The sequence below is a fragment of the Nomascus leucogenys genome, chromosome 2 (genome assembly GCF_006542625.1).
Source record: "Nomascus leucogenys isolate Asia chromosome 2, Asia_NLE_v1, whole genome shotgun sequence".
NCBI classification, from domain to species: Eukaryota; Metazoa; Chordata; class Mammalia; order Primates; family Hylobatidae; genus Nomascus; species Nomascus leucogenys.
In genome coordinates, this window is record NC_044382.1 from 99970773 (window position 1) to 99997208 (window position 26436).

The 26436-nt window shown below is 37.5% G+C and overlaps 1 protein-coding gene and 1 long non-coding RNA gene across 4 annotated transcripts in view; one reads left to right on the forward strand and one right to left on the reverse strand.

Moving 5' to 3' along the window:
• ARRDC3 (arrestin domain containing 3) lies at positions 1 to 14611 on the reverse strand. 3 transcript variants are annotated; one of them, XR_004031281.1, is made up of 8 exons: positions 14071 to 14611; positions 10000 to 10081; positions 7932 to 8079; positions 6818 to 6920; positions 6228 to 6484; positions 5406 to 5568; positions 4976 to 5168; positions 1 to 2744 (listed from the first exon to the last, which is right to left on the reverse strand). XR_004031281.1 is itself a non-coding variant. In XM_003261606.3 (8 exons), the coding sequence occupies exons 1-8, from the start codon at positions 14348 to 14350 to the stop codon at positions 2688 to 2690; spliced, it is 1245 nt and encodes a 414-aa protein (XP_003261654.1). In that variant the 5' UTR covers positions 14351 to 14611; the 3' UTR covers positions 1 to 2687. The 3 variants fall into 3 exon arrangements, 2 of the variants coding, with proteins under 2 accessions (XP_003261654.1, XP_030672664.1); XM_003261606.3 differs by having other exon boundaries at positions 4976 to 5130; XM_030816804.1 differs by lacking the exon at positions 7932 to 8079 and having other exon boundaries at positions 4976 to 5130; positions 14071 to 14575.
• Positions 11565 to 26436, forward strand: part of LOC105739473 — a 40577-nt gene continuing 25705 nt past the window's right edge. Inside the window, exon 1 of the long non-coding RNA XR_001115397.2 lies at positions 11565 to 12188. This is a non-coding gene — a long non-coding RNA (uncharacterized LOC105739473). The remainder of the gene's footprint in view (positions 12189 to 26436) is intronic.

Below are 26436 nucleotides of genomic sequence, written 5' to 3' on the forward strand. Positions count from 1 at the left end.
TTATACAAAACAGAAAAAAAACAAAACACTTTATTTTCCACAAGGAAGAGCAATAGGAAAAATTAAATCATTTCCCACATATTGTTTTCTTAAAACAGAGCCTACAAGGACATATTCAGCACCAAATAAAAAAGGAAAAAAAGAGAAATTACAAACAGCCATAGAATATAATCTATAAAGCAAACATTTAATATTGCACTTTGTTTTGCTAACATTTTGGATTTTACTTTTCCTAATTGAAAAATCAGGAATCTATCTTGAATACTGGAATACAACTGTGAACCTCACATCTTATGTCAGGAATTGACCAATATTTTTAAAAAAGTAATGCCTCTAAAGAAATACATTTTAAAGCGGAAAATAAAACTTTATTTGATAAAGTTTTATACATTTAAAGTTTTATCACATTTTGTGATCCAGTGCCAATTATCAGAATATTGGTCATTCTTGCTTCATGTGTTGTTTGTAAGAGTCTATAATGACAAGTATTCCAATGCTATGCATATCAACAATTGTTCCCTAGTCAGTCAGACTTAAGAGAGAAAAGGGATTTTCTGACAATCCCCCCCAAACAAAAATAAAACCACCAAATGCCCTTTATGCCAAATACTCCATTAGCTTTTTTTGAGGGGGAAATTCACAAAATGATTCAACAATAAAAAAATACTTCACCCCCATTTCCTTATTATCTAGTATTAGTTTGCTACGGGAGCCCAAACCCTTTAACCGAATCACTTAAAACGCGATTCATTTTTACACTGGGCTTTCTTCACCCTGTCAGCATTTGTCAAACATGAATTGTCTTCCATGTTTTCTTAAAGGCCACTTATGGAAAAGCCTATTTGTTTTGTATGAGCTTTAAGACAGTATTTAACCAGGTCAAGCACCAAGCCAGAGCTACCATTATTTTCAGCCACTTTATTAACTGTGGGGTTAAATGGCAGGATAGATGTAACACCCATTTTACACGTATGTTGCAACATCAGAGATGCTGGTTTTCTTTAAACACATCAGAGCTGAATTCCTTCTAAAATACAACAACAACAACAACAAAATAAGTACACTTGGTACCTTGGAAAATGCCGAAATGCTATCATGAATGCTGGTATATTTGTTGTGAGCCAACAGAACATTACCTTTAATATAAACTATAACTTACTGATGTGATTGATCTTCCTATGTAATCTATACATAATCAAAGTGAGTGATTTCTCATGTTTAGCAAATTGTTCTTTAGGTAGTGAAAAACAGTATTCTCATTAGAAAAACACAAAAATCCAAAAGATTTATCGCAGCAAACCTTCTAGTATTTTAAATTTTGAAGTTACTTTTGGAATAAAGTCGAGTTTTCATGCTATATCAAGCTTGAGCAAGATAGCAAAGGTACAAATTGAGCTCTCTAATCATAACCTCAATATATGTATTCCTGCTCATTAATATACTTTGCACCAGCAAAAATGATTTCCAACATATGTGTTTTGGAGGTAATTAAGTAACTCTGTATAAAAATAAATGCACTTTTCCCTCCTTTCCCCAGTGAATGGAAAACTTCCATACTTTTAAAATGATAATAATAAAAATAATTTTTAAGAGCAACAGCCCTCAACTCTTTGCTGGTGCCTGCCATACTGCCTTTCTTCATTCCATTTTTAGCTCTGCTAGTTTCTTCTTGTATGTCATGATAAAAAGGGAATGTGGGTGTGTAACTTTTGTGTTTGTCCCGTTTCCAAATTTCCCTCTCCAAAAAGCCAACCAAATAAACAAACAAACAAACAAACGAAAAAAACAGTGCAACAAAACACAAATAGCATTCCAACAGTTTGGCAAGTGATGCGTTCACCTGAGATTAAGTGATTTTAGGCAGTCAGTAACAAAATGCTGCTTTGCTGTAATAGTAGAAAGGCAACAAATTCTTAAAAGAAACCAAGAAGGTATACAATCTTGACAGTCTCTTATTAGCTTCCTCCTCTTATCTCTTTTTTCCCCACATTATCTGTTGCGTATCTACTACAGTAGGCTGCAAAACATACAGCAAAAAGGATTGGCTTGAAGGCATTTGATGTTTGTAAATAAATCCACAATTGGATCCAAGCTGAAGAGGTGATACATGGTCAGCCTAGTAGACAATTCTGAGCATGTGCATACGCAGGTAAAGTCCAGGCTATATTAAATAAAAAAAAAAAATGTCAGTGCGTTTTTTCATGTTAAAGTTTTTTCAAAGCTTTGTTTTGTTCCTTGTTGTGCTGACCACAAACAAGTTTTAAGAGTATCAAGAGTCTGGCAAAAATAGAGAAAAAAAAAAAAAAAAAAAAAAAGAAGCTGTAGTGACATCGAACCGCACAATGTAAGCATTGAGCATGTGCAAATTTTCAAATCAAAAGAAGGAAATCATCCCTCTTTACAACGTGATGTCTTGACACGTACGACCATAGGCTAAGAAGACTGCTCTGAGTGTATGTGCCAGTTTTAAAAGAGAAAAGCTTAGATCTTCAAGCATGTTGGAGCAGCCCCAGAATGTTGCTGTAGGCTTCTAAAGCATGATCACTGGTTGTTTCATGTATTCGCCATTTTTCTGGGCAAAAGCAATTCCACTTCCTCTGAAACGTGTCTCCAAGATACTTCTCTGTCCTCAGCTGGAAGAGATACAGTTCGGAACCCACATCAACTTGATTCAACCAAGTGTTCCTTCAACGAGAGGGGCAGGATGGTCTATCATCTGCTGACTGATCAGGATTTGGATCAATCTAGAAAGAAATGAGAAAAAAAGTTTACAGAGTTATTTCATGAGGTCTAGGAAGAATGTAGCAAATGACTACAATTCTGAGTAATAGTCAAGAAATGTAATCAGAGGAAGCAAACACAGCTTGTTAGCATATTATATCCAATTATTGTCTTTTCATACCTGAAATGCTATGTGGGGAGGAAAGGGTGCTGGTACCTATAAAGTACCTGATATTTAATTACTAGATTAATAAGATTTATAAAGGCATGTCTGAATAGTCCCATATTTCACAAAAATTAACAGTAAAATTTTATCAGTGAATGAAGACTTTTACACAGTACTTTAGTAGTACTTAATTAAGACCTAAATATACAACATAAAATATCTTCATAGCAATGACCTCCTTTTGTAAAGTACCCCTTTCATCCTTCTACAAAAAAGTTAACTCATCGCTTCCTCTGACTTTGGAAAAATGAAACGTATAAACAATGCTCTTTGTTTATACAATGTGCAAACAATTTGTTTACTCACATAAACAATGTGCTTATGTGAGGTAATAACTCATGGGTGTAAAATCCCAGAGAGGGCCAAAAACGCAGCGTATCAGGAAATAAAACTGCTGAACCCAAAACACTCAAGAGGTTTCCTCCCACCTTCTTTATCTTCAGAGTGACTTTCATATGCACATATTTTTAATGAAAAGTTGCTTCTCAGAAGTACAAAGAGAATGGTCACAGAAAAGCAAATTGTTGGGTTTAATATATTTTTTACTGAAAGAGCTTTTGGACGAGACCCATCTGCTTGCATCTAAATGTGGAACAACCCAAATTGCCTCAGAAGCTTCAGGTAAAACACACTTTTGAAGGAAAAAAGCCAAATAATTTTTAGTTAAATCACACCCTGAACATATTTTAGCGTTTTAAAAGTTGTAAATTATCTTTAGTGCTTTTTAAAAGGAGGCAGAATTTTCCCACAAATTGCTTAAAAGTGAACTATACTTAGATTGTCATTCTTTTTAAAATGCCTCCTTGGACAGCCAGGAAGCCTCAAATCAAGCCAGAAATGACTGACTTAATAAGCAAGACAGAAATGTCCAAGTAAAAATGTAATGACAAAATCTGTAACAAGTGGCAGAACACTTTTAGCATCTAATAGAAATTGTATGTATTAGAAAATAAATAGAAAAAAATTATGTCTCATCAATAATTCTGAATATTCTATAATCAATGAATGAAGATCTCATATCATCACATCCAAAGGAAAACTGACCCTTCCAGTTATAGTGTTAATAAAAAAAAAGAGAAATATGATGAATAATCCCCTAATGTTTAATTTGGGAGTAATATTTCAGAGTAAAACAGCTATGTAAATTACAGTAACCAAAAGAAAAAGCTGATTCTAGTAATTTACAGAATTATTTTGGTATCAAAACCAACTCCAAAACCCCTTAAAAATGTGTACTCGTGGCTAAAGTCACTCTGAAATATCCTGAAATTACTGGACACCCCACCTACTCACTCCTTGTCTTTACATACACTGTTCTTCCTGCCTTTTGAGGACTACTCATTCTTCAAAATTCAGCTTAATAGTCACCTTTTCAAGAAGCCCCACCTGATGCCCAAGACCTAATAAGCTGCTCCTCAAATGAGCTGTGCATTTTATCACATTATTACGTAATATTTTGCTTCTTAGCTTGTTTTCCTCAGTAATCTGTGGGTTTCTCCTAAGGGCCATGTTTTATTTACATTTAAGTGCTTAGCTGCCATCAATATGGGATGAATGAAAATAGTATAACCATGTGGGAATGTTGTTTTAAGATGCTATCACAAATACATTATTTCTTATGACTGAGAATGTCAAAATATGCAATTGGAAAAGCATCATGAATAAGATAAATTCTACTATTTAATCAGTGTTTGCAAAATGCCAGTTCTTCCTATCGATGCTTGGATATGCAAAACTCTTCCTTCAAAAAATGTGTCTCAAGATACAAGTTTAAGAGAAAAAAAATTAGTAATTCAACATGAGGTTAGATCATTATCTTAATTCCCTAATAAGTGAACAGTCCTACCTCTGCGTCAAACTTAGTAAATATTGATGACCCTAATCTTAACTTTTAATCTGTTGTTTTAAATTACTTATTCTGTTATTATCATGATAATCAAGATCTAATAACATTAAGAAAAAAAAATGCCTGCAATGTTATTTCCCAAGATAGCCAGTTCATTTCATACTTAAGGAGTAGGTACTTACCTCTGAATAAAGAGGTGGAGGCAAGAACCGAAACTCCTGGATATATGCAAACAGTGGTCCTTGGAGCGCTCTCTCAAAGTCATCACAAGCACTCACTGGTGCAAGATTGTTCCGCCTTTGTTCCTCTGTTACCACTTCTGCATAGCTGGGTGGCGCTGAAGGAAAAAGATACACGCAATTCGAACAGCATGTTCTTATGCATGTCAAAATACACAGAATAGTAGGTATTAAAAAGCAATGTCAAGGTAAAATAATTATTGTTTGGTGATCAAAACTATGAAGACATATAATCAAAACTGAATATTAGGGGCACATCTATTTTCTTTAGGGAAAGATTACATTCATCTAGGGTCATAAAATATCAGAGGCAAAATAATTTTCTTGATAATCATAGTAAGAGATTAAGCTTAGATGTGTATTATCAAATTACCTTCAGGTCTTTCAGGAAGTGATAAACTGAGCCAGTTCATATTCATGCTACACTGACTGCTTACACTTGAGGTTCTGCTACCAAATGGATGTAGGGGAATGGTACCGATGACAAGTGGCAAATTAAGAAATAAATCCATAGCTCCAGGAATATCCACATATACCTAAACATTGCAAAGAAATATTAAGTTTAGAATGCCAAGTATGATTTCCTTTTCAAAAACTAATAACCAATTTTAATGTTATTTGAAACCCCCATTTATTTCATTTTATAACTTACATACATGAAAAGTTTCTCTTTCATGTATAATTCTGTATAGTACATTTACATATAAGGTATAATTGTAAGTCAAACTATATAAAGAGTTATGTATTTTATATGTCACTATATATGGAATTAAAAAAATCAAATCCTGGATATAAGACAAAACTATGTCATAACTTTAAGACTTAAAAACAAAACAAAACAAAACAAAACAAAACAAAACACCAAAGACCTCTTGGGCCAGGCACTGTGGCTCATGCCTATAATTCCAACACTTTGGGAGGCCATGGTGGATGGATCACTTGAGCCCAGGAGTTCAAGGCCAACCTGGGCAACATGGTGAAACTCCATCACTACAAAAAATACAAAAATTATCCAGGCATGGCTACAGGCACACCTGTAGTCCCAGCTACTTGGGAGCTGAGGTGGGAGGATCACTGGAGCCCAGAAAGCGGAGGCTGCAGCGGAGCTGAGACTGTGCCACTGCATTCCAGCCTGGGTGACAGGTGTTTCAAAAAAGAAAAAAGAAAGGAAAAAACCTCTTAAATGTGTACATACCATTAATGAATATTCCACACGGATTATACTACAGTCGAGGATAGAGGGAGAAACTGGTGGAATTTTCAGCAACTTGCCATTCCACGTCTCTGTCTTTCCAGATGATAAGGATTCCCCACGCAAGTTAGCCACAAGCTGTTTTACTTCCTTCATTTTCCCTTTGGCATAGAAGGCCTGTGTTTGGTAAATGGCTGCCTTTGGCACCACCATTCGGGAAGAGCAGTTCTCAATCTCAGCAAATATCTGAATTGATTCACCTAGAGAGGGAAAAATATACACATATCTACTGTTAGAAAAAAACAACAAAAGAAGTCAAGATTCTTAAAGCTAAAAGTAAGAAAGTGCAACTAACATACATGAAAAGGTATCCTAGGAACTGCAAATAACTTGAGTCATAGAAATGAACTAATCAGTAGCTATTTGAAAAAGGAAACTACATTCTACTGTGTGAAAAAAACAAATGGATAAGCACAATTTGTTATTTCACAAAAGAATACTATATTATGTTTATACTTAGTAGTCATATTATAAATTTATACACAAAAGCTAAGTGAAGAAAGTTTTTTTGTGGGAATCTACCTCTTACATACCTGGGGTATAGCCCTTCCTTTCAATTTTGGCACTTAAGGATATTGGGCCTGAGGTACAGAACCAGCAACAGAGTGTCTTTTCTTTTGTGCCTGCTTGGGGTGACTGTAAGAAAAAAATTAGAGAAAAAGGTCAGTGTATGGATTGGTACAATCAATACCAGAATATTTTAAAATATAACCCTAAATTTGTGGAAAATTAAAAATTAAAACTGGTTTTGCTTTTTTTTTTGTATCCAGACACACTTCTTATTTTTGAACTAACCGATGGCTTTGAATTATACCATTACTTTTATTTTTATATAAATTTCCATTCAATTAGAAAAAAAAGGCAAAGGGTTTACAGCCTATCCCATAAACATAGTTTTTTAGCTCACACTATTTACAAATATAGTAATTAAAAACCAACCAAACAAAAAAAACCCTTTCCACATTCCATTTAAACTGCCTTAAAAAGGCAGCACAGAAAGCAATCTGATTATAATTCCAAATGTTAACATCTTTCTCTGAGAATATAACAAAATCAATATGTAAAAAAGGAAAATGCCCATTTCTTACGTGCTTTAAAGATGTTATCATTTGTTTAAACCAAATAAAGTTTTAAGTCAAATTTGAATTATTTTCAGACAAATGCAATTAAAAATAGATTTCTTTAAAAAAGGAGTTAAGTTTTTTAATGAAACTAATGATTCCCCATTATTTGACAACTATCCCTCTATTGGAGTAACAAAGTATAGTTCAAATTTTAGATTATGATATTGTCAAGTAAGTGATATTGTATTATAATAAAAGATTACTACTGCTCTTCTTCCACTCAAATCATCCAAGGACCAGATCTGTTTTTTGTTATGGCTGTCATACTCTGAGTAAGAGATACTTCATATCATATACTGGTCGTAGTTTTATATTTACTTAAAGGTACTACAATGTCAAAAATATGACCATATTTTTCATTAATTTCAGTGTTCTTGACTGTATTTAAGAAAATGTGTATTTATGAAATTTTAGAAGAAAACCAGTATTTTTAAATTATAACAACTGCATAGTTTAGGTGATTGATTATTATTTAATATTTATATGCCAAAAACAAAGAATAAATAATTCAGTCAATTCTTACCAGTAATGAAGGAGTGTTGATATCTATATGCTCAAAGACTGTAAATTCCTTCTTTAATTTTACTGGTAGTAGCCAAGGCCTGTGCAATTCGGCTTTCACCCAATAGCGCACACTGCCATGTCGGCCTTCGAATGAGGTAGCAAGTGGTCTGTGCAGAATATAAAGGTCAATATATTAATTTTATACCTCTTTCTAACAATTACACAGCAGGTCAGAATAGAAGTGTTAATATATTGTATTGTTTATGTTCCAATGAGGTATCAAACATATAATTTAAAAAATTTCCAAAGGGATAAGTCATTGGGGAAAAAACTTCCTATTTCTAAGTAAGAATAAACAATAAATATCTTTAAAATTTTGCTTTAAAAAGCCAGAAGAATACAATCCATTTAAACTAAGAGGAGGCTACTTTTAATGATGGTGGCAAAATTATGAAAGTTTAATGGACATTTTTTGAAAAGGCCAAGAATTCAAACACAAAGTTGAGAATGGTTTAACTATTTCTACTGATAAATTCTAGACACTGGTTTAACATTCAGACCAAATTCCCTATAGTACTGCACTTCTCATTAGACAGGAATTATCATCTTTTTATAGCAACAAATTAAGGTCTAGAAAAGGCCTGGAATAGTCATTATAGTTTCAAAAATTTCACATTTCATAAGTTTACTGAAAAACTACTTTTGTATCTCTCAGTTTACTCATGTTCTAATTCTTGTTTGGCTGTTCTCTAACTTTGCAGGCTTCAAAAGAAAAAGAAATAGTCCTCTTGATCTATGTCAAGAGAATAAAAAAACAATTTTTTTTTAACTGTCGGATTTTACTTGTGGAAGATTTTATTTTAGCGAGTTCAGTATCTTTTTCATAATTTAATTAGTAAAATACTCAATGTTCACTTATTTACAAGAGTGCTAGCTTAGATTAGCATAAGAAACATTGGTGTTTTCATATTTTTCTTTTGCATTTTAGACTCCCACATTAACTTGTATAGCAGAGAAATAAAATCTTAAACTGTATGCTAATAGTTATCCAAAATTTATGTTAAATGACTTTGGTTTACAGATAGAACTTTTAACATTAAATGACGCTGAAAATACTCAGGCCCCATACTGGCCTTATTCTATCAACAGACTTCAATATTTTTCTCAGAAATTAGATGAGGGCATTATATTCCAAATAAAATTCTCAAATAATATAGTAAATAGAATTTTCTAAAAAATACCATTTATGACTTCTCTCTCTATATATAACATCTCAAGCAATAGAATTAACAAATGTAGAATTATGTACATTTTTCACCTGACAAAATCTTATGTAATCTATTTATTCTCCAGAATAATCACCACAAGTGCCATTTTGCAGGTTTTAATATTTGCTAAAAGGCATTATTTTTTTAAAAAAAGTTTGTATCATCTCTTCCAACAATCTGTCATTACTTTAAGAATATACCACTTTCCTTTTTCCTTTCTTACTAGATTCCAAGTTTTATATTAATGTATCCTTGATGTATGTTTCCTTTTAAGCCTGGATCATATCTCTTGTGTGACCTTCCCAATAGTTCTTTGTACAGAAGCTATTAAGTTCATATCAGAAGAACAACATTTCTAAAGTTAGGATATTCCTAATTCTTTTTACTTTTGAAACTTACTGCTATTGGTTAGTATTAGCAGAAAAGGTAGAACACAGAATTTTTTATAAATTGAAGCTACTAAGACTTGATAGGGTCTATCTTTTCTCATAATTATAATTGATAATAAACTAAGTATAAAGTGGTTATTATTTGACTAGCACCTTCCAATTCACTCATGTTAAAGGAAACTCTATTCCTATTTTAAAAACCTCATAAACTTTAGGTTAGAATACTGAAAATTGAGTATACTTTCTATAATTTTGCCACGCTAGATTAAAAATAGCTTCTTATGTTTAATATATTGTTTTCCTCTAGCAAGTTTCAGTAATGAAAAGGGTTTTTTTTCAACTAAAAATGTTTAAATTTAGAATACTTAATTTTAAAATAATGCTCTGGTCATGAGTACCTATAAAAATGCCTATTATTTATAATACTTACGTCTGTGGAAGCTCGAAGCTGAATGCATATTCATGCCTTCCTGAATGAATAGTGTGGAAGCCTTCTTCGGAATTATCATCATCTAAAACAAACATAAAAAGAAAACAAAGAATTTATTATTCAACATTTACATACTCCGCAGGGTGGCATAACTTTAAAGATGCTTACATAACAATTAAGACCACAAAACAATCTTTGGAGTCTGAGAGATCTGAGTTCTAATTCTAACTTCATCATTTCCTCAGGACAAAATAAAAATCCCGTCTTCAGCTGCCTTATCTGTAAAATGGGGATAATGAATACTCACACCCCACAGGCTTTTTTTTTTTTTAATGGAAAATGACCCAAACTGTAAAGCATCTGTTTATAAAATAGTATATATACTCAAAAGGCTCGGGTCTCACATCATGGTAAGATAACGCTATCCTTTGTCTCCAACCGTTTGCTTAAATTTATCACATTAAGACTATAATGTATCAAATAAAAACTGTTCATGCAACCCTCTTAAAATATGTCAGTTTAGGGGGAATAATACCAGATGTGAATAGAATAGATACTCCAAAACCACTAGAAAAGTTTGTCAAATAGATGCAGTAAAAGAAAAAAAAAAGCCACACATACTGATTTTGTCAGTTTTATAACTAAAAATAATTATTTATTGACCTAAAATGATCACAACACTCGGTCCTAGCAACGACTAAAATTTGCATAAACTATACCTTAGATAATTACAAAGAACCGCATTTAGGAGGTACCTGCTTATAAGGAAACAATATTGTCCAACATCCTTGAAAAAAATGAAGTCTAATTATTAATAGTTTCCAGTTTCTATAAAAAAGGGATGACCTGTCATTTTACAACCAATTTTTTTGGTCAAATTTTTTTTCAAGTGACATGAAAATAAATAAATATAATCGAAAATATGGGAGGGGGTTCTAGATCATTAAAGTGCCTATTTAGCGTTCTAAATAATTACAGAAATATCTTTTAGTTTTCTTGGTGTAGAAACCTTTACGATTAGCCCCCAGAGTAGAAAAAACTGGCACATTATTTAACTTTCCTTCAGCAAAGTATTGAATATACACAAAAAACGTAATGCCTCCCTGATATTAAATGAGAAAACGGGGGAAAAAGGCATGTATACGTCCATACTTTTATTTAAAAATCATGGTGATTCAATTATGTCTCCATACAATTTTCCTCGTCCCCTGTGCAAATCCCCTGAACGGATTTCAGAACCAAAAACTAGCTGATGAGCTGGGGGCCATTTAAATTCGCTCCCCTCGAAGGCGCCCAAAGTTCGCCTTCCTCTCCCTTTCTTCCCTCTTCGCTCCCTTTTTGTGCCAGCTCAGCAGTCTCATTGAGGCGAGCGGCGGCGGCCGCGCCGTGGTAAACAAGTGCCGAGCTGTCAATCAAGAACTAGACCGGAGCAGGAGAGGACCGGCCTAAACCGGCGCGAGCAGATCCCAGCCGGCCTGCCCGCGCGCCGCCGCCGCCGCCGCCGCCGCCCGCGCGCCCCGCTATACATACGGCATACGTCGCGCGGCGCTCGCGCCCGTGCCCGCGCAACCTAGCCTGCTGGCCGGGGGGCGGGGAGAGCGAGCCGCGGCGCTTCCGCTTTACACGCCTCAGCCGGCGACCGGTTCGATCTGGCTCGCGCCACTCTGACCCCTTTAGTTTCGGCGAGGGATATTGGGGCGGCGAAGGGGAGACGGGGGCCCGAAGGCTTCGGAAAACGATGGTGGAGGGGGCAGAGGATACCCGTCGAAGCCCCCCCACCCACATTTCGATATTGGAATCACTTTCCTTCTTTCCCGGGCCAGCCTTTGCTCTGTCCCCTCAGGTCAACTCAAGGTAGACAGTGTGGCGACTGGAGAGGTCGGGGAACAAGCTTTGTTTCAGTTAAGGGGAAAACAAGCGTTCACAGGAGTCCCCTGACACCTCCCACCCGGAAGATAGCTAACGGGGGTCCTGCCAACCCTTCCCATCCAACTTCCATCTGAAAAGGATTTTCTGTTGAAGTTGAGTCCAAGGCTATCCGGCACCTGTAAGGCCGGCAGGAGCGTCTGCCCTCTACTCAGTTAAAGCCTGAAGTCGTTTCCTTTGGATGGCCCTTAGGAGGCCCAAAAGAGGGGCGACAGAATGTGACGTGGCACGGGCCGGGCGCCCCCAGAAGCTCGGGAACAAACGTGAGTACGGGCTGGGTGGGGGTCGCTCTGGAGAAACCTTTACCGGCGCACGCCGGTTTCCTAGCCTCGCCCCAGCCGCGGCGCGAGCTCACTCTCCCCACCCGCCCGCGCCCAATCCAATCAGCGCCTGCCATCGCCTTAGCAACAGGCTAACAAACCTGGCTCCGCCTATCCCCGGCGCCCGGGGCGGGGTCTCAGTTACCAGGCTAGTTTGAGAGCACCCACTTTCAAGTCATTGAAACTATTCCAGACTGAGCTCGTCTACGCGTTGCAGGGTTTGGGGGGCATTTTGTTGGGGGTGCAGGGCATTTAGTTTTCTTTACCATGAAATCATGGTGCAACTAATGAAATTATATTGCCCTCACATCTCGTTGTTCTACTTTTCCCCCATTGCAAGTCTCAACCCCTTGAAGAAAAATCTGTTTCTTTCACCCATTTCATAAAAGGCTGCAATATTCAGAAAGGTACAAACACAAAGTCATCTATCTGCTTTTCAACAAATACCAAGACTGTCATTAGGCATTTGCATCTCCTATCAGTGTTAACGCTTGGAGAGATTAATTATTTCAGGATGCAAAGTACCTGTATCTAACTACGAAAATCCTGCTAAAGAACTGAGTTCACCTTAATAGTTTCAAAAATAATTCATTAATACTGTCCCTCAAAGCATCCTTTATTTCTCACTTGCCTTAGTTCAGTCATCAGCACTTCTCCAGGATGTAGGTTTTTAATATAAAAAATAAGGTAAAATATGTCTCTAATTTTTTTCTGAAAAATCGCCAACATCTGAACTAAATACTGCATTAAAAAGGAGAGGCACAAAAATTACATAACCAGTTTTAACATTATATTCTTCTTGGGCTAGGAATTAAGTCATCGCCACCACCTGACGCGTGTAACCAATCTGCTGAGAGCAGAACAAGCGCCCCTCCTCACCACCCCCCAGAACTGGTCCGAAACAGGATTGAACCGCTTCTAACAAAGGGTGGAAACTTAGAAAAACAAGCCTAGAGTCTCCTATATTTCCACAATGTAACCATTTAAACAATAGATTGGAAATCTCAGGACTCCTTCTCCCTTTGACAACCCTTTATCTCCCTCTTCTAACCAAAAATCAAATCCCGTGTGCCCTATACTTTTCAATTCCATTTGACTGGCATGGGTTTCATTGAATGCACGTTCCAAAGTTAGACATGATGCTCGGAAAAGAAAATTACTGATCCTAAATGGCTTCTAAAACTGACTCGATACCTATCATAATGACAGACAGTCATTCCTTTAAGGAATGCTGGGTGTAAATTTTTAAAGGAATGGGAAAGAATAGAGAAAAAACACGTGGGGTGTTGATACCATATGTCAAAATAAGCCACAGAAACCTTTTATGAAAGAACAGTGATCAATTCTTTAACGTCTTTTGCATTCCAGTATTAAAAATGAAACACACGCATTAAGCCTCTTTAAAATGTTATTACATTTCTTGATCGAAGTTCAGTTTTTACATCTTAGGTTGCAAGTAAAGGCAAAAATCTAAGACTGCAGCTTTTACCAATTCACTTGAAAATATATTAGTAAAACGATTGAATTGGATTCAAGCAGAATTTATAAGTAAGGTGCAAATGGACTACAAGTGCGTGTGGCACAGACCGAGCCGGGTATAGAGGTAGTTGAATAAGTGTAGTTTGCAGTCACTTTGCAGATGCCTGCATGCATTACGGCTTAACACACGATGAACGTCAAGGAGAATCCAAACCTTCCAACTTTGCTAACCTTTCTCAAACTGCTTAGTTATGCTAGGAGTAGAATCACGTTAATTCAGAAAACTGAAAAGGTACGTTTCCAAAGAAAATGAATCCAATGACTTCTGAATAACATAAAAACTTACCTCTTTCGTGCCCAATTAAGACGTCTTTATGGTTGAAATATTCTACTTCTTCAGTGTAATTCTGTGTATAGGCAGTATTGGAGCCGGCGTTTCTAGATTCAGTCCAGCGTACTTTCGCATGTCCTCTTGCATGAATTTTAAGAGATTTTACTCTGATTTCCCCAGTAACTTCTAAATTTACTCTTCCTGAGACGGTATCCCCACTAGAATACACAGGGACATTGCTGTCATTAAGACAGTCAAAGCTTATTGTCAAACTCTTCACCTTTCCCAGCACCATGTTTATAACAAAATCTATAAAAATATAATGTAAGACAAAAAAGTCAAGATCGCATATAAAATGTGATCTTCACTTAACACTGATCGATATTTTTGCCGTGCAAAATGCTTGCAGGCCGGATCAGTGATTCTCTACAAATAGTTCATTGAGATTTCTTAAAAAGTCAGGGCAGCAGAGGCTGCTGCTCCGCGCTCCCGCTCGTCTCAGTGGTCTCCTTACAAAGACGGGCGGCTAAAGGCTGCCAGCTCACTTTAAGAGCAGCTTTGTGAAAAACAACCCCAGTGCGCAGGCGCAGGCCGCGGCTGCTGTCCGCCCTCCCTGCGCGCCCCCTCCCGCGCCGCTCCGCGCCGCGCCGCGCTCGCTCCTTTGCCCGCTCGCTCCCGGGTACAGTAGGTGTAGAGCTAGGGGAAGGAGATACTGGAGCTGCCGGCCGGCTGAACATGACTTCTCTTCATTGTGGGCTCCTATTGGTAGGCAGGCTACCGTATACCCTCGACGTGCTATCTGGAGTCCGTTACCGAGCGCACTCTACTAGAAAGATAATAGCAGAGTGGGGCGCGAGGGGACAAGGGCTGGGTGGGGAGTTTACAAAGCCAAGTAAGGATAAACTGCAGTGACCAGCCCGAAGCGTGCGTTTGCCGGCACTGCAGCGTTTTGCCAACTGCCTGGATGGGAAGAGGAAAAAGTGATGTGTGAAGAGAGATGGGGGAAGGGAGAAACCGGTTGGGCAAGCGACCGATTGTTGAGCATAATCGAATTTCCAAAGAAAGCGTAATAAAACCGGACAATAAATATTGTTCATAGACAAGAGCATACTTGGCTTGGATTTTTTTTTTTTTTTTAAACCAGTACTTTGTAGGCAGGGTGGAAACGAACGCAGTCTAGGTCAAAGGAACCTTAATCCTTTGAAGAGCGAGGTAGAGAAGCAAGTACAATGTAATCAATAGGCTTTGCTGTCTCCTCAACTTCTTTCTCCTAAGTTGCTTAATTAGATAGCACCGAAAAACAACCAAGTTGTTTCCAGGATGACACGGGTGGGGGCTGGGGGGAAGCTTGACCACTTCCTCGAAGGAAGAAAAAGTCCTTTTAAGACACCACCTACGGCTAGATTTGCAGAGTAAGACATGATTACAGCTCCTGTGTCCAGAGGAATAAGAATAGAGTTCGGCCTAAAAAAGTACTACCTTATAAAAGGCATATGACATAGTGGTTTAGCTGACATATTGTTTGCAACAGAATCGGAAAATCTTTGTTAGAAATTAGTGAAGCGCATCAAATTGTTTTTAAAAAGCATGATTTGGTATACAAATAGGGATTAACTGTGTGAAGCTTTAATTTTCGGCCGATAGCCTTGGACCATTTAACGTAGTAATTCTCATGATACATATTAAATATAGGTACATTTCTCTTTTTATTGTGAATGTTTGGTAAAAAATAGCAGTGCTTTCGTCACACCACACTGGGATTCAGAGCATAAAACTCATCTAGATTACTGGCAATCAACAGAACTGCCTTACAAGAGAAATGTAGAAAGAAAAAATATGAATCTGGTGCTGTATCTCTCTCTATATATGTATGACCAAAAATACTTTGGAAGATTTTTGGCTGTCCGTGTCTAAACATTTTAGATTCTTTTGTGTAGTGTATTTGGATAGGTTGAGCCTATGAGTCACAATAAGTTAAACTTATTGGTCTTGCTGTTTTCTTTATTTCAAAAGAAACTAAGTTTTGGGGGTTGGATTTTAGTTGACAAGGCAATATCTTGGAATCAGTAGTAATATATAAAAAGTATAAATATGCAAACTAGACAGTGAGCAGGCCATTTATTTCAGAGTTTAGATCGCTATGCGTAAAATTATAAATTTGCATATTTAAGTGGGAAAAACAGTCTAATCTTTTCCCCACCTCTTGGTTGACACCTGGTGGAAATTCTAGGTAAAGTACCTGGGGCCTTGTACTAGCTTTGATTACAGATACTACTTGTGTTTTTTCTCCACCTAGTGGTAGAAGTGGTGAATTTCCTAGAATGACAGCTTTTCCTCAGCATAAGGTCAATGATATTTAATAAGCATTCAAAAACCACTGAGCAAGGAATGGATTTAAAAGTGTAGTCCACAATGAATACATAAATTCATTGCACATTTGTGTCTACATTTATGTTAAAAATTATTAAGGGTTAGTGAAAACCTGAATTCAGATTTTTTTAGTAAAATTTATTTAATTAGAATATAACTTATTTCAGAAAAAATAAGAATTAGCTATTTAAATACACCAGAATTGCATTTAATAAAAAAGAACTCTAAGAAATTTATTTGTAGTTTGGAAAATTGTTTTAAAATATTAAATGTTTCATTCCTGTCACTGTATAGTACATTATTCTTTGTGTTTGAAGCTTTCAGGATCTTTTGAATAGTTGTCTCTATTACGTATTTTGCTATTTTTAAAATTTTCTTTTTACTGTGTCTTCTTAAATACTTAACTGGCAAATTTCCAAGAAATTCTTACCAGCTGCCATTTTCATTATATTTTTATTTTTTGAGATGGAGTCTCACTCTGTCGCCCAGCCTGGAGTGCAGTGGCACAATCTTGGCTCTCTGCAGCCTCTGTCTCCCAGGTTCAGGCGATTCTCCTGCCTTAGCCTCCGGAGCAGCTGGAATTACAGGCACGCACCACCACCCCTGGCTAATTTTTGTATTTTTAGTAGAGACAGGGTTTCACCATGTTGGCCAGGCTGGTCTCGAACTCGTAGCCTCAAGAGATCCACCCGCCTTGGCCTCCCTGATTACAGACGTGAGCCACTTGCGCCTGGTCTCTCTTTATCTTTTCAGTTCTTAAAACACAAACAAAAACAAAAACGCTTGGACCAGATTTTGAATGTTTTCTCTTGTCGCTTTCGTAACTTCCCCCTTTCAGATTTTTTGTCTAAATATCTACTCCTTAGACAGCTTGAAATGCTGTACTGTAGACATTATCTTGGGCTTCTCAGCTTGCTTCACTGGGCCATTATTGTATTTTGTATTATATTTAAACTATTCGTCTTTACCATCAAGGCTCTTTCCTACTGCTCCCCAGCCTACGTCTCATATGCCATCTCCTCCTACTCATCTGCTAACTCTCTATAATCCTGTCAAGTACATCTTCTGTCCCCTTTGTTAGCTTGTCTCACTGTTGCGAGTATGCAGTTACATGTGCTTTTGGTGCCCAGAATAACATCCCACTACTATGTTATCTCCTTTGCTTTTTTCTAATCCCTCCACTAGATGCAGTTGGCACAACTGAGTAAAATTCCAGCTAGACTGAATAACTAGCTTCCCATCCCCCTTTCATTGCTTCTTCAGAGTTTAAGTAGGAATCTCTTTTTATATTAACTTTTTGGCTTTTGAGTCAAATGGCTATTTCACCTTAATATAGTCAAGTATGAACTCAATCTCAAGAACTCTATCAAAGACTGATAAATGATCATTGCTATCAAGTTGTATGATATTAAGGAGATATGTCAAGATTACTGCCAAGTTTGGAGTTTTTTGCATATTATATCAACATGCTCAATATTTTTATTTAAAAAAAAAAAAGGAAGCCATCTCAACTGGAAGTTTTGGTGTTTGGTTGAAAAAAAAAACCCTACCAGTAGTCAGAATCTATTTCATAAAGAAAAATATGAAATCTATGCTTAATCTATTTTAACTAGCAGCTGATAGGCTCGAGTGCTATGGGACTAAGGGGGATTTTTTTCCTTTGGTCTTAATTCTGTATTTCAAGATTTTGTAACTCTGACTTAACCTTTAATATCCTCACAGTGCAGCAAATTTGGCATGCAGACTGGATAGAAGATTTGCTATATTATTAGCAAAATGAGTAGTATTCGTTTTTTAGATTTGAGAGGTATTACAAACATAATGCATATTAAGTATGAAGAACATAACAAACATATGTTTGTTATGTTCTTCATACTTAATAGACTTTTAAATATGTTATGGATTTTGTGATAAAACTCACTATCAAATTTGGATTCTGATCTCCTTCATTAATAAATAGTATAATTTGTGTTACGTGAACACCATTTAATCTGTTATATTTTATTTCTTGATTAAAAGAAAATCACCCATAATTCTACTGTCCATCCATTCAGAGACACCACTGTTAACATTTTGGTGTATTTCCATCCAGATGTACAACTAAAGAAAAGCATTGCCAGTGAAGCTATGACAGTGCATATTATCATGTAGAAGATGAGTTGGTAAAGTTTATTCATCTAAGCTCAAATGGCGTCTGGTCTACAGAAAGAATTAGGAATGCTAAATTTCTGAACTATTTTATAAATTTTGACTTTTGACTATGCACAACTTTATATAATGAGGGTAAAATTTTATTTGCTATAATAAAATATTTTCTGGCTCAGTGTGGTAGCTCATGCCTATAATCCCAGAACTTGAGAGGCTAAGGTGGGAGGATTGCTTGAGTCCAGTGGTTTGAGACCAGTCTGGGCAACATAGCAAGACCCCGTCTCTACAAAAAATGCAAAAATTAGCCAGTTGTGGTGGCATGCGCCTGTAGTCCCAACTGTTCAGGAGGCTGAGGTAGAAGGATCACTTGAGCCTGGAAGGTTGAATCTGCAGTTAGCCGAGCTCATGCCATTGCACTCCAGTCTAGGTGACAGAGTGAGACCCTGTCTCAAAAAAAATTAAAAAGTTTTTTTTTCAAACATTTGATTATTTTATTTTGAGACAGCTCTGTTGTGCAGCTGGAGTGCAGTGGCACAATCTCAGCTCACTGCAACCTCCTGGATTCAAGCGGGGATTACAGGCCCACGTCACTTTTTGTATTTTTAGTAGAGGCAGGGTTTCGCCACATTGGCCAGGCTGGTCTTGAACTCCTGACCTCAAGTGATCTGCTTGCCTTGGCCTCCAAAGGTGCTGGGATTACAGGTGTGGGCCACCATTCCTGGCCAACATTTTGATAATTTTATATAGCATATGTAGCTTATATAGCATATCTATTTGGAAACATTTTATTCTCCCAGGGATGAAAGGGCTGAAGAGACCCATTAAAGTCATTAAGTCAACCCCCTGCCTTTAAGCAACCTGAGAACCCATTCTATTTTTGTTTTTATTTTCTTATTTATTTAAATTTTAACTTTCATTTTAGATTCAGAGGTACATGTGCAGGATTGTTACATGCGTATACTGCATGATGCCGTGGTTTGGGGTATGATTGATCTCATAACCCAGGTAGTGAGCACAATACCCAATGGGTAGTTTTTCAACCCTTCCTACTCCTGCTCCAGTAGTCCCTAGTGTCTGTTGTTCCTATCTTTATGTCCATATGTATCCGGTGTTTAGCTCCCACTTGTAAGTGAGAATATGCAGTATTTGGCTTTACGTTTCTGTGTTAATTCACTTAAGATAATGGATTCCAGCTGCACCCATGTTGCTGCAGAGGACATGATTTCATTCTTTTTTTATAGCTGCATAGTATTCCATGGTATATATGTACCATATTTTCTTTATCCAATCCACCATTGGTGGGCGTCTAGGTTGATTCCATATCTTTGCTATTGTGAGTACTGCTGTAATGAATATATAAGTGCATGGGTCTTTCAGTAAAACAATTTCTTTTCCTTTGGGTATATACCCAGTAATGGGATTGCCAGGTCAAATGGTAGTTCAATTTTTAGTTAATTGAGAAATCTCCAAACTGCTTTCCACAGTGGCCGAACTAATTTACATTCCCACCAACAGTATATAAGCATTCCCTTTTCTCCACAGCCTGCCAATGTCTGTTATTTTCTTATCTTTTTTTTTTTTTTTTTTTGAGACAGAGTCAGGTTCTGTCACCCAGGCTGGAGTGCAGTGGCATGATCTTGGTTCACTCTAACCTCCACCTCCTGTGTTCAAGAAATTCTCTTGCCTCAGCCTCCCGAGTAGCTGGGACTACAGGCCACCACACCTGGCTAATTTTTGTGTTTTTAGTAGAGACAGGGTTTCACCATGTTGGTCAGGCTGGTATCGAACTCCGGACCTCAGGTGATCCTCCCACCTTAGCCTCCCAAAGTGCTGAGATTACAGGTGTGAGCCACCACACCCGACCTTTTTTGTCTTTTATAATAAAATATTTTCTTGATGGATATTGAGTTTTAGTGGTAAAGTACAACAGAAAAGAACCAGTTCCCAGTTTTTAAATATCAAACTTACATATAGCTAGCTGGAATTTCATATTCAATACCTTACCTGGAGATATTGCCCTTCTAGGTATCCACATTTTCTGTGTTGATGAAGGGGATCACTATTATAGATGATTTTTTAAACCCTAAAACTTGTTATTTACTGCCACTAACTTCTCAGTACTGTTTAATGGAATATTTTTCCAACAGTTCGCCACCTAAAGTTAGTTTTATGTACTATTAATTATTATCTTTATGTTATCATAATTTAAAAATTGCAAGGGAGAATTTTTGCTTCTCGCCTATCGTTAATCAGCCCAGTTTTTATGTTACTGTCTTTCCTAGTGTTGGGGACTTTTACTTGAAGAAGTAGCTATTGCAGCACTATTCACAATAACAAAGACATGGAATCAACCCAAATGCCCATCAATGATAGACTGGATAAAGAAAATGTGGTACAAATACACCATGGAATACTATGCAGCCATAAAAAAAGAATGAGATCATGTTTTTTACAGGGACATGGAAGATGCTGGAGACCATTATCCTTAGCAAACTAACACAGAAACAGAAAACAAAATACTGCATGTTCTCACTTGTAAGTGGGAGCCAAATTATGAGAACACATGGACACATAGAGGAGAACAACACACACTGGACCTTTCAAAGGGTGGAAGAAGGGAGAGGATCAAGAAGAACAACTAATGGATACTAGGCCTAATACTTGGGTGATGAAATAGTCTGTACAACAAACCCCCGTGACATAAGTTTACCTGTGTAACAAACCTGCACTTGTACCCCTAAACTTAAATAAAAGTTTACAAAAAGACTGGACAAGGTGGCTCATGACTGTAATCCCAGCACTTTGGGAAGCTGAGGTGGGCAGATCACTTGAGGTCAGGAGTTTGAAACCAGCTTGGGCAACATGGTGAAACCCCATCTGTACTTAAAATACAAAATTAGCTGGGCATGGTGGCAGGCGCCTGTAATCCCAGTTACTCGGGAGGCTGAAGCAAGGAGAACTGCTTGAACCTGGTGGGTGGAGGAGGTTGCAGTGAGCTGAGATCGTGCCACCACATGCCACCATGGGCGACAGAGTGAGACTCCATATAAAAAAAAAAATAATAATAAGTAGGTGTGATAAAGGAACTGTTTGCCAAGGGAAAGCTGTAAGGAGGAGGGGCAATTTTAGTTTGTTTGCTGAGAACTTGCTACCCTCAGAATTCTAAGTATTTTGTTTCAGGGTCAGGAAACAGGTTAGGTGACAGCTAAACCTTAAAATCACACATTTAATCTATGACCTAGCAAATTCCCTTGATAATCAGCAATTTTTTTTTCTTTTTTCTTTTTTTTGAGACAGTCTCGCTGTGTCACTCAGGCTGGAGTGCAGTGGTGCGATCTTGGCTCACTGCAACCTCTACCTCCCAGGTCCAAGCGATTCTCCTGCCTCAGCCTCCTGAGTAGCTGAGATTACACCATGCCTGACTAGTTTTTGTATTTTAGTAGAGACGGGGTTTTGGCATGTTGGCCAAGCTGGTCTCGAACTCCTGACCTCAGGTGATTCAGCTGCCTCGGCCTCTCAAAGAGCTGGGATTACAGGCGTGAGCCACCACACCTGGCCCAGCAATTGGTTTTATATTTATTATTTTTGTAACACAAATGTCTTTTTGGTTCAAGTATAAAGTACGTTTTTAAGCCAATACATTTTAGTGGAAACATGAGGCAACTGAAATTTCTTGCTCAAAATTGATATAATATTTTGTAGTTATGTATAAATTTCAAATTATTTTGCTGAAGAGAATGCAATAGAAAGGAATTTAATGCTTTATTAGTTTGGACTTTGAAACATATATGAAGGAATTTACGAGCATAGGGATATGCATGCTATTGTAAAGATGCATATAACAAAGTATCCAAAGTGAGGAACAGAATTAAATCATGAATAATTTACAGATGAAAATAATTTATTCAGTCCTGGTCTTTAGAAAGTGGGAGTAATGTTTAGTAAAGCCAAAATATTTTTGGAAGTTCCAAAGGAAGGGCTCATTAAAATAATAAAAAACTAATACTTTTTTTTTGGTAAGGTACAGGTTAAAAACAAAATTTGAAAGCTAGAGTAGATATCATTTTATCTAATAGTTCCAATGTCCAAATCATCTTTTACGGTTAGAAATAAGGAATACTTTATTTGTACTGGTGGACCATTTGATTAGAAATAAGTCCTTTAGCTTTATTTTTATATTTATTATTTTGCTATTATTTGGGTCTGTTTTGGTAAAACTTGGAAGAAGCCTTCAGAAAAGTCAGTGTATAAGAATACTGGGCTGAGCCTTGCTCATCTTTTGGGTCTTTCTGCCAATGAATGAAGAAGAAGAGAAGAACCTTTAAGACTGAGTCCCTTCATGGTCAAGTGCCCAATGGGAGATTGTTGCAGGGCAAGATTGTAACGTAGATTCTTTTTTTGGGGACAAAGTCTCATCTCGTTCTGTCACTGTTGCCCAAGCTGGAGTGCAGTGGTGATCTCGGCTCACCACAACCTCTGCTACCCGAGTTCAAGAGATTCTTCTGCCTCAGCCTCCCGAATAGCTAGGATTACAGGCACCTGCCACTACGCCCAGCTAATTTTTTGTATTTTTAGTAGAGATGGGTTTCACCCCATGTTGACCAAGCTGGCCTTGAACTCCTGACCTCAAGTGATCCGCCTCCCTAGGCCTCCCCAAAGTACTCGGATTACAGATGTGAGCCACCATGCCCGGCCGATTGTCACATAGATTCTTGATGCTTAAGAGGATAATATGGGAAAGAACAGAAGGTGATACTGTTAATTCTATTTATAGTAGTAACCTTTCTCATTTTCACAAGCCCTAGTGATTTTGTGTTCTAAACACTTTGCTTTTTTTTTGGTCTGTCTCTGCAGTGATTCTTGATTTTACTTTGTAAATGTTTTTGTTGTCATATGTTCATTTGCACATAATTTGAGTTATTTAAAATTTGCTGGTCACCCCAAATGAAATAAAACGTTGGCCAGTAGCTAGGAGATAGTGGTGGCGAATAACTGCAAAGATGGTTTAGTGAACTGCATAAAAATCACCAAAACATCATTAAGGAAGTCCCATCAGGGGAGCAGTATGAGAGTGAAGGGCAGACAATGATATGTCTCCTGGTAGATGTGGGGACAGAGAGGGATGAGAAGACAGTCGTATTAGATAGTCCAGAGACACCTCAGGTTGTTAGGCTCACATTAAAAAGCGAACATGAGGCAGGCATGTCTGGTAATGACAGGAAGTCAAGAAAACTTTTCAGGGGATTGGGAAGCTTGGCTGATAACAGATGATGAGAGGAGTGGGGGGAGTGGCAAGGGGTGGTGGAATGAAGCAGTTTTTTTCCTTTCTAGGTGTATAGGACATGGATACATTAGCTAAGAAGTCCAAAATCCATGAGGTTATTTGTTGACTGGGATGTATGTGCATGCGAGAGAGAAAGAGATCACATCATATTGTTAACAGCCGCAATAATGGCATATTTTATGGCAGGCACTGTGCTTTTCACTCATTATACTGTTTGGTCCTTTTAAGAGTTCAATGAGGCCGGGCGCGGTGGCTCACGCTTGTAATCCCAGCACTTTGGGAGGCCGAGGCGGGCGGATCACGAGGTCAGGAGATCGAGACCACGGTGAAACCCCGTCTCTACTAAAAATACAAAAAATTAGCCGGGCGTGGTGGCGGGCGCCTGTAGTCCCAGCTACTCGGAGAGGCTGAGGCAGGAGAATGGCGTGAACCCGGGAGGTGGAGCTTGCAGTGAGCCGAGATCGCGCCACTGCACTCCAGCCTGGGTGAAAGAGCAAGACTCCGTCTCAAAAAAAAAAAAAAAAAAAAAAAAGAGTTCAATGAGGTAAATCCATTTTATAGAGAAGAAAACAGGCTTAAGGTGATTAAGTAACGTCCCCAAACTGAAACAGCTAGTAAATGGTAGTGGTAAGATTTGAACCTTTATTTTTGATCATTAGGCTGTAGTGCAAGCAAGTACTATAGCACTATTTATCAATAAGATACGGTCCTTTCTGAGAAGGCTTCTGTAACCATCCTCCCCTCCCTTAGTTTGGATATGTTTCTCTTTTGTGTTCACAGCACCTTTTAAAATCCTGTTCCTTAATAATTTTATACATAGTTTGTACATATTATCTCTTCCATAATATTCTAAGCCTCTCAAGGGCACTTTCCTTGTCTTATCTAGTGCCCAAATGTCAAACATTTTCATATCTCCAACACGTAGCATAGTGCTTGTCACATATGCACTCAATAAATGTTTATTAATATGCAATAGATTGATAGTGGAATGTTATCTTTAAGAAATTTTTCATTGTATGATTGTAGACACTGATGAGTAGTTTTTCTGGATAACCACATGAAAACCACGAGACTGATGAATTAAAAATAAGACAGGTTCAAACCATCATTTTCATAAATATATGCTGATTGCCACAGGGTCACTATTGTGAAGTAAGTATCCGATTTCAGTTAAAGTAAATAAGGATTACTAGCTTTGGCTAAAGTAAAATTTTATGGTTAAAAAGCAATATTAAAAATACATATATTGGGCCAGGTGCAGTGGCTCATGCCTGTAATCCCAGCATTTTGGGAGGCTGAGGCGGGCAGATCACCTGAAGTCAGGAGTTTGAGACCAGCCTGACCAACATGGAGAAACCCTGTCTCTACTAAAAATACAAAATTAGCTGGGCATGGTGGCACATGCCTGTAATCCCAGCTACTCAGGAGGCTGAGGCAGGAGAATCGCTTGAACCCAGGACTCAGAGGTTGTGGTGAGCCAAGATCGTGCCATTGCACTCCAGCCTGGGCAACAAGAGCGAAACTCTGTGTCAAAGAACAAACAAACAAAAAACATATATTATCTTTTAGCATTTTTCTGCTTATATTACACTTGATATATTATTTAAAACTGATGAACAAGGAATCTTTCAGCCTGCTTTTAATTGGACCTAAGGAAAAGTGCCATTGTGTACCACGGCAAAGAGCAAAATACCTGAGAGGAAGCTAACTGAAACTTGTAATATTGTTTATCTGTATTTTTAACATAGTATATAGCTTATATAGCTGACATTTAAAGTGTTCTGAATAGATTTGCATCTAGATAATAGAAATGTTTATTTCAAAGGTCTTGATTACTGAATATTTTGTTATATATGTTGAGATATATATATACATGATGTCCCTCTTAGAAATTAAAATCTCTAAAAACATTTCTGTGTAGAGGCACTTCTTTATTCATAAGTTTGGTAAATTCAGTAGTCAGGTATGCAAACCCCTGGTCACTAAAATATATATGATTTCAAAACAATCTTATATACATTTTTTAATTTTTAAAATTATTATTATTTTAATTTTTTAATTTTTATTTTTTTTCCAAGGTAGAGTCTTGCTCTGTTGCCCAGGCTGGAGTGCAGTGGTGCTTTCTTGGCTCACTGCAACCTCTGCCTTCTGGGTTTAGGTGATTCTCCTGCCTCAGCCTCCCGAATAGCTGGGATTATAGGCGTGCACCACTGTGCCTGGCTAATTTTGTATTTTTAGCAGAGACAGGGTTTTGCCATGTTGGACAGGCTGATCTCGAACTCCTGACCTCGTCATCTGTCCTCCTTGGCCTCCCAAAGTGCTGGGATTACAGGCGTGAGCCACTACGCCTGGCCTAAAATTATTTTTTAAAATAATGAAATAATTAGGTAAAATCATCAGATCTTGGTGTGTAATTGGATATGAGTATAAAGGAATGCTGTTAATTGAATGTTAGAGGGAAGAGTAATCAAGGATGACACTGGATTTCTGGCCTAGGCAACTTGCTAAATGGTGGAGTTCCTCACTGAGATGTGGAACATGGGGAAGGAGGAGGATGATGAATTTCAGTTTTATATTTG

What these genes read in the sequence shown, in the direction of transcription:
- ARRDC3 (XM_003261606.3), bottom strand. Translation starts at nt 14,350, where the DNA reads ATGGTGCTGGGAAAGGTGAAGAGTTTGACAATAAGCTTTGACTGTCTT. An exon ending in TCAACACTCCTTCATTACTG is followed by an intron (nt 6,921 to 7,931) that starts GTAAGAATTGAC and finishes TTTTTCTTACAG; the next exon opens with TCACCCCAAGCAGGCACAAA. An exon ending in AAGGAAGGGCTATACCCCAG is followed by an intron (nt 6,485 to 6,817) that starts GTATGTAAGAGG and finishes TTCCCTCTCTAG; the next exon opens with GTGAATCAATTCAGATATTT.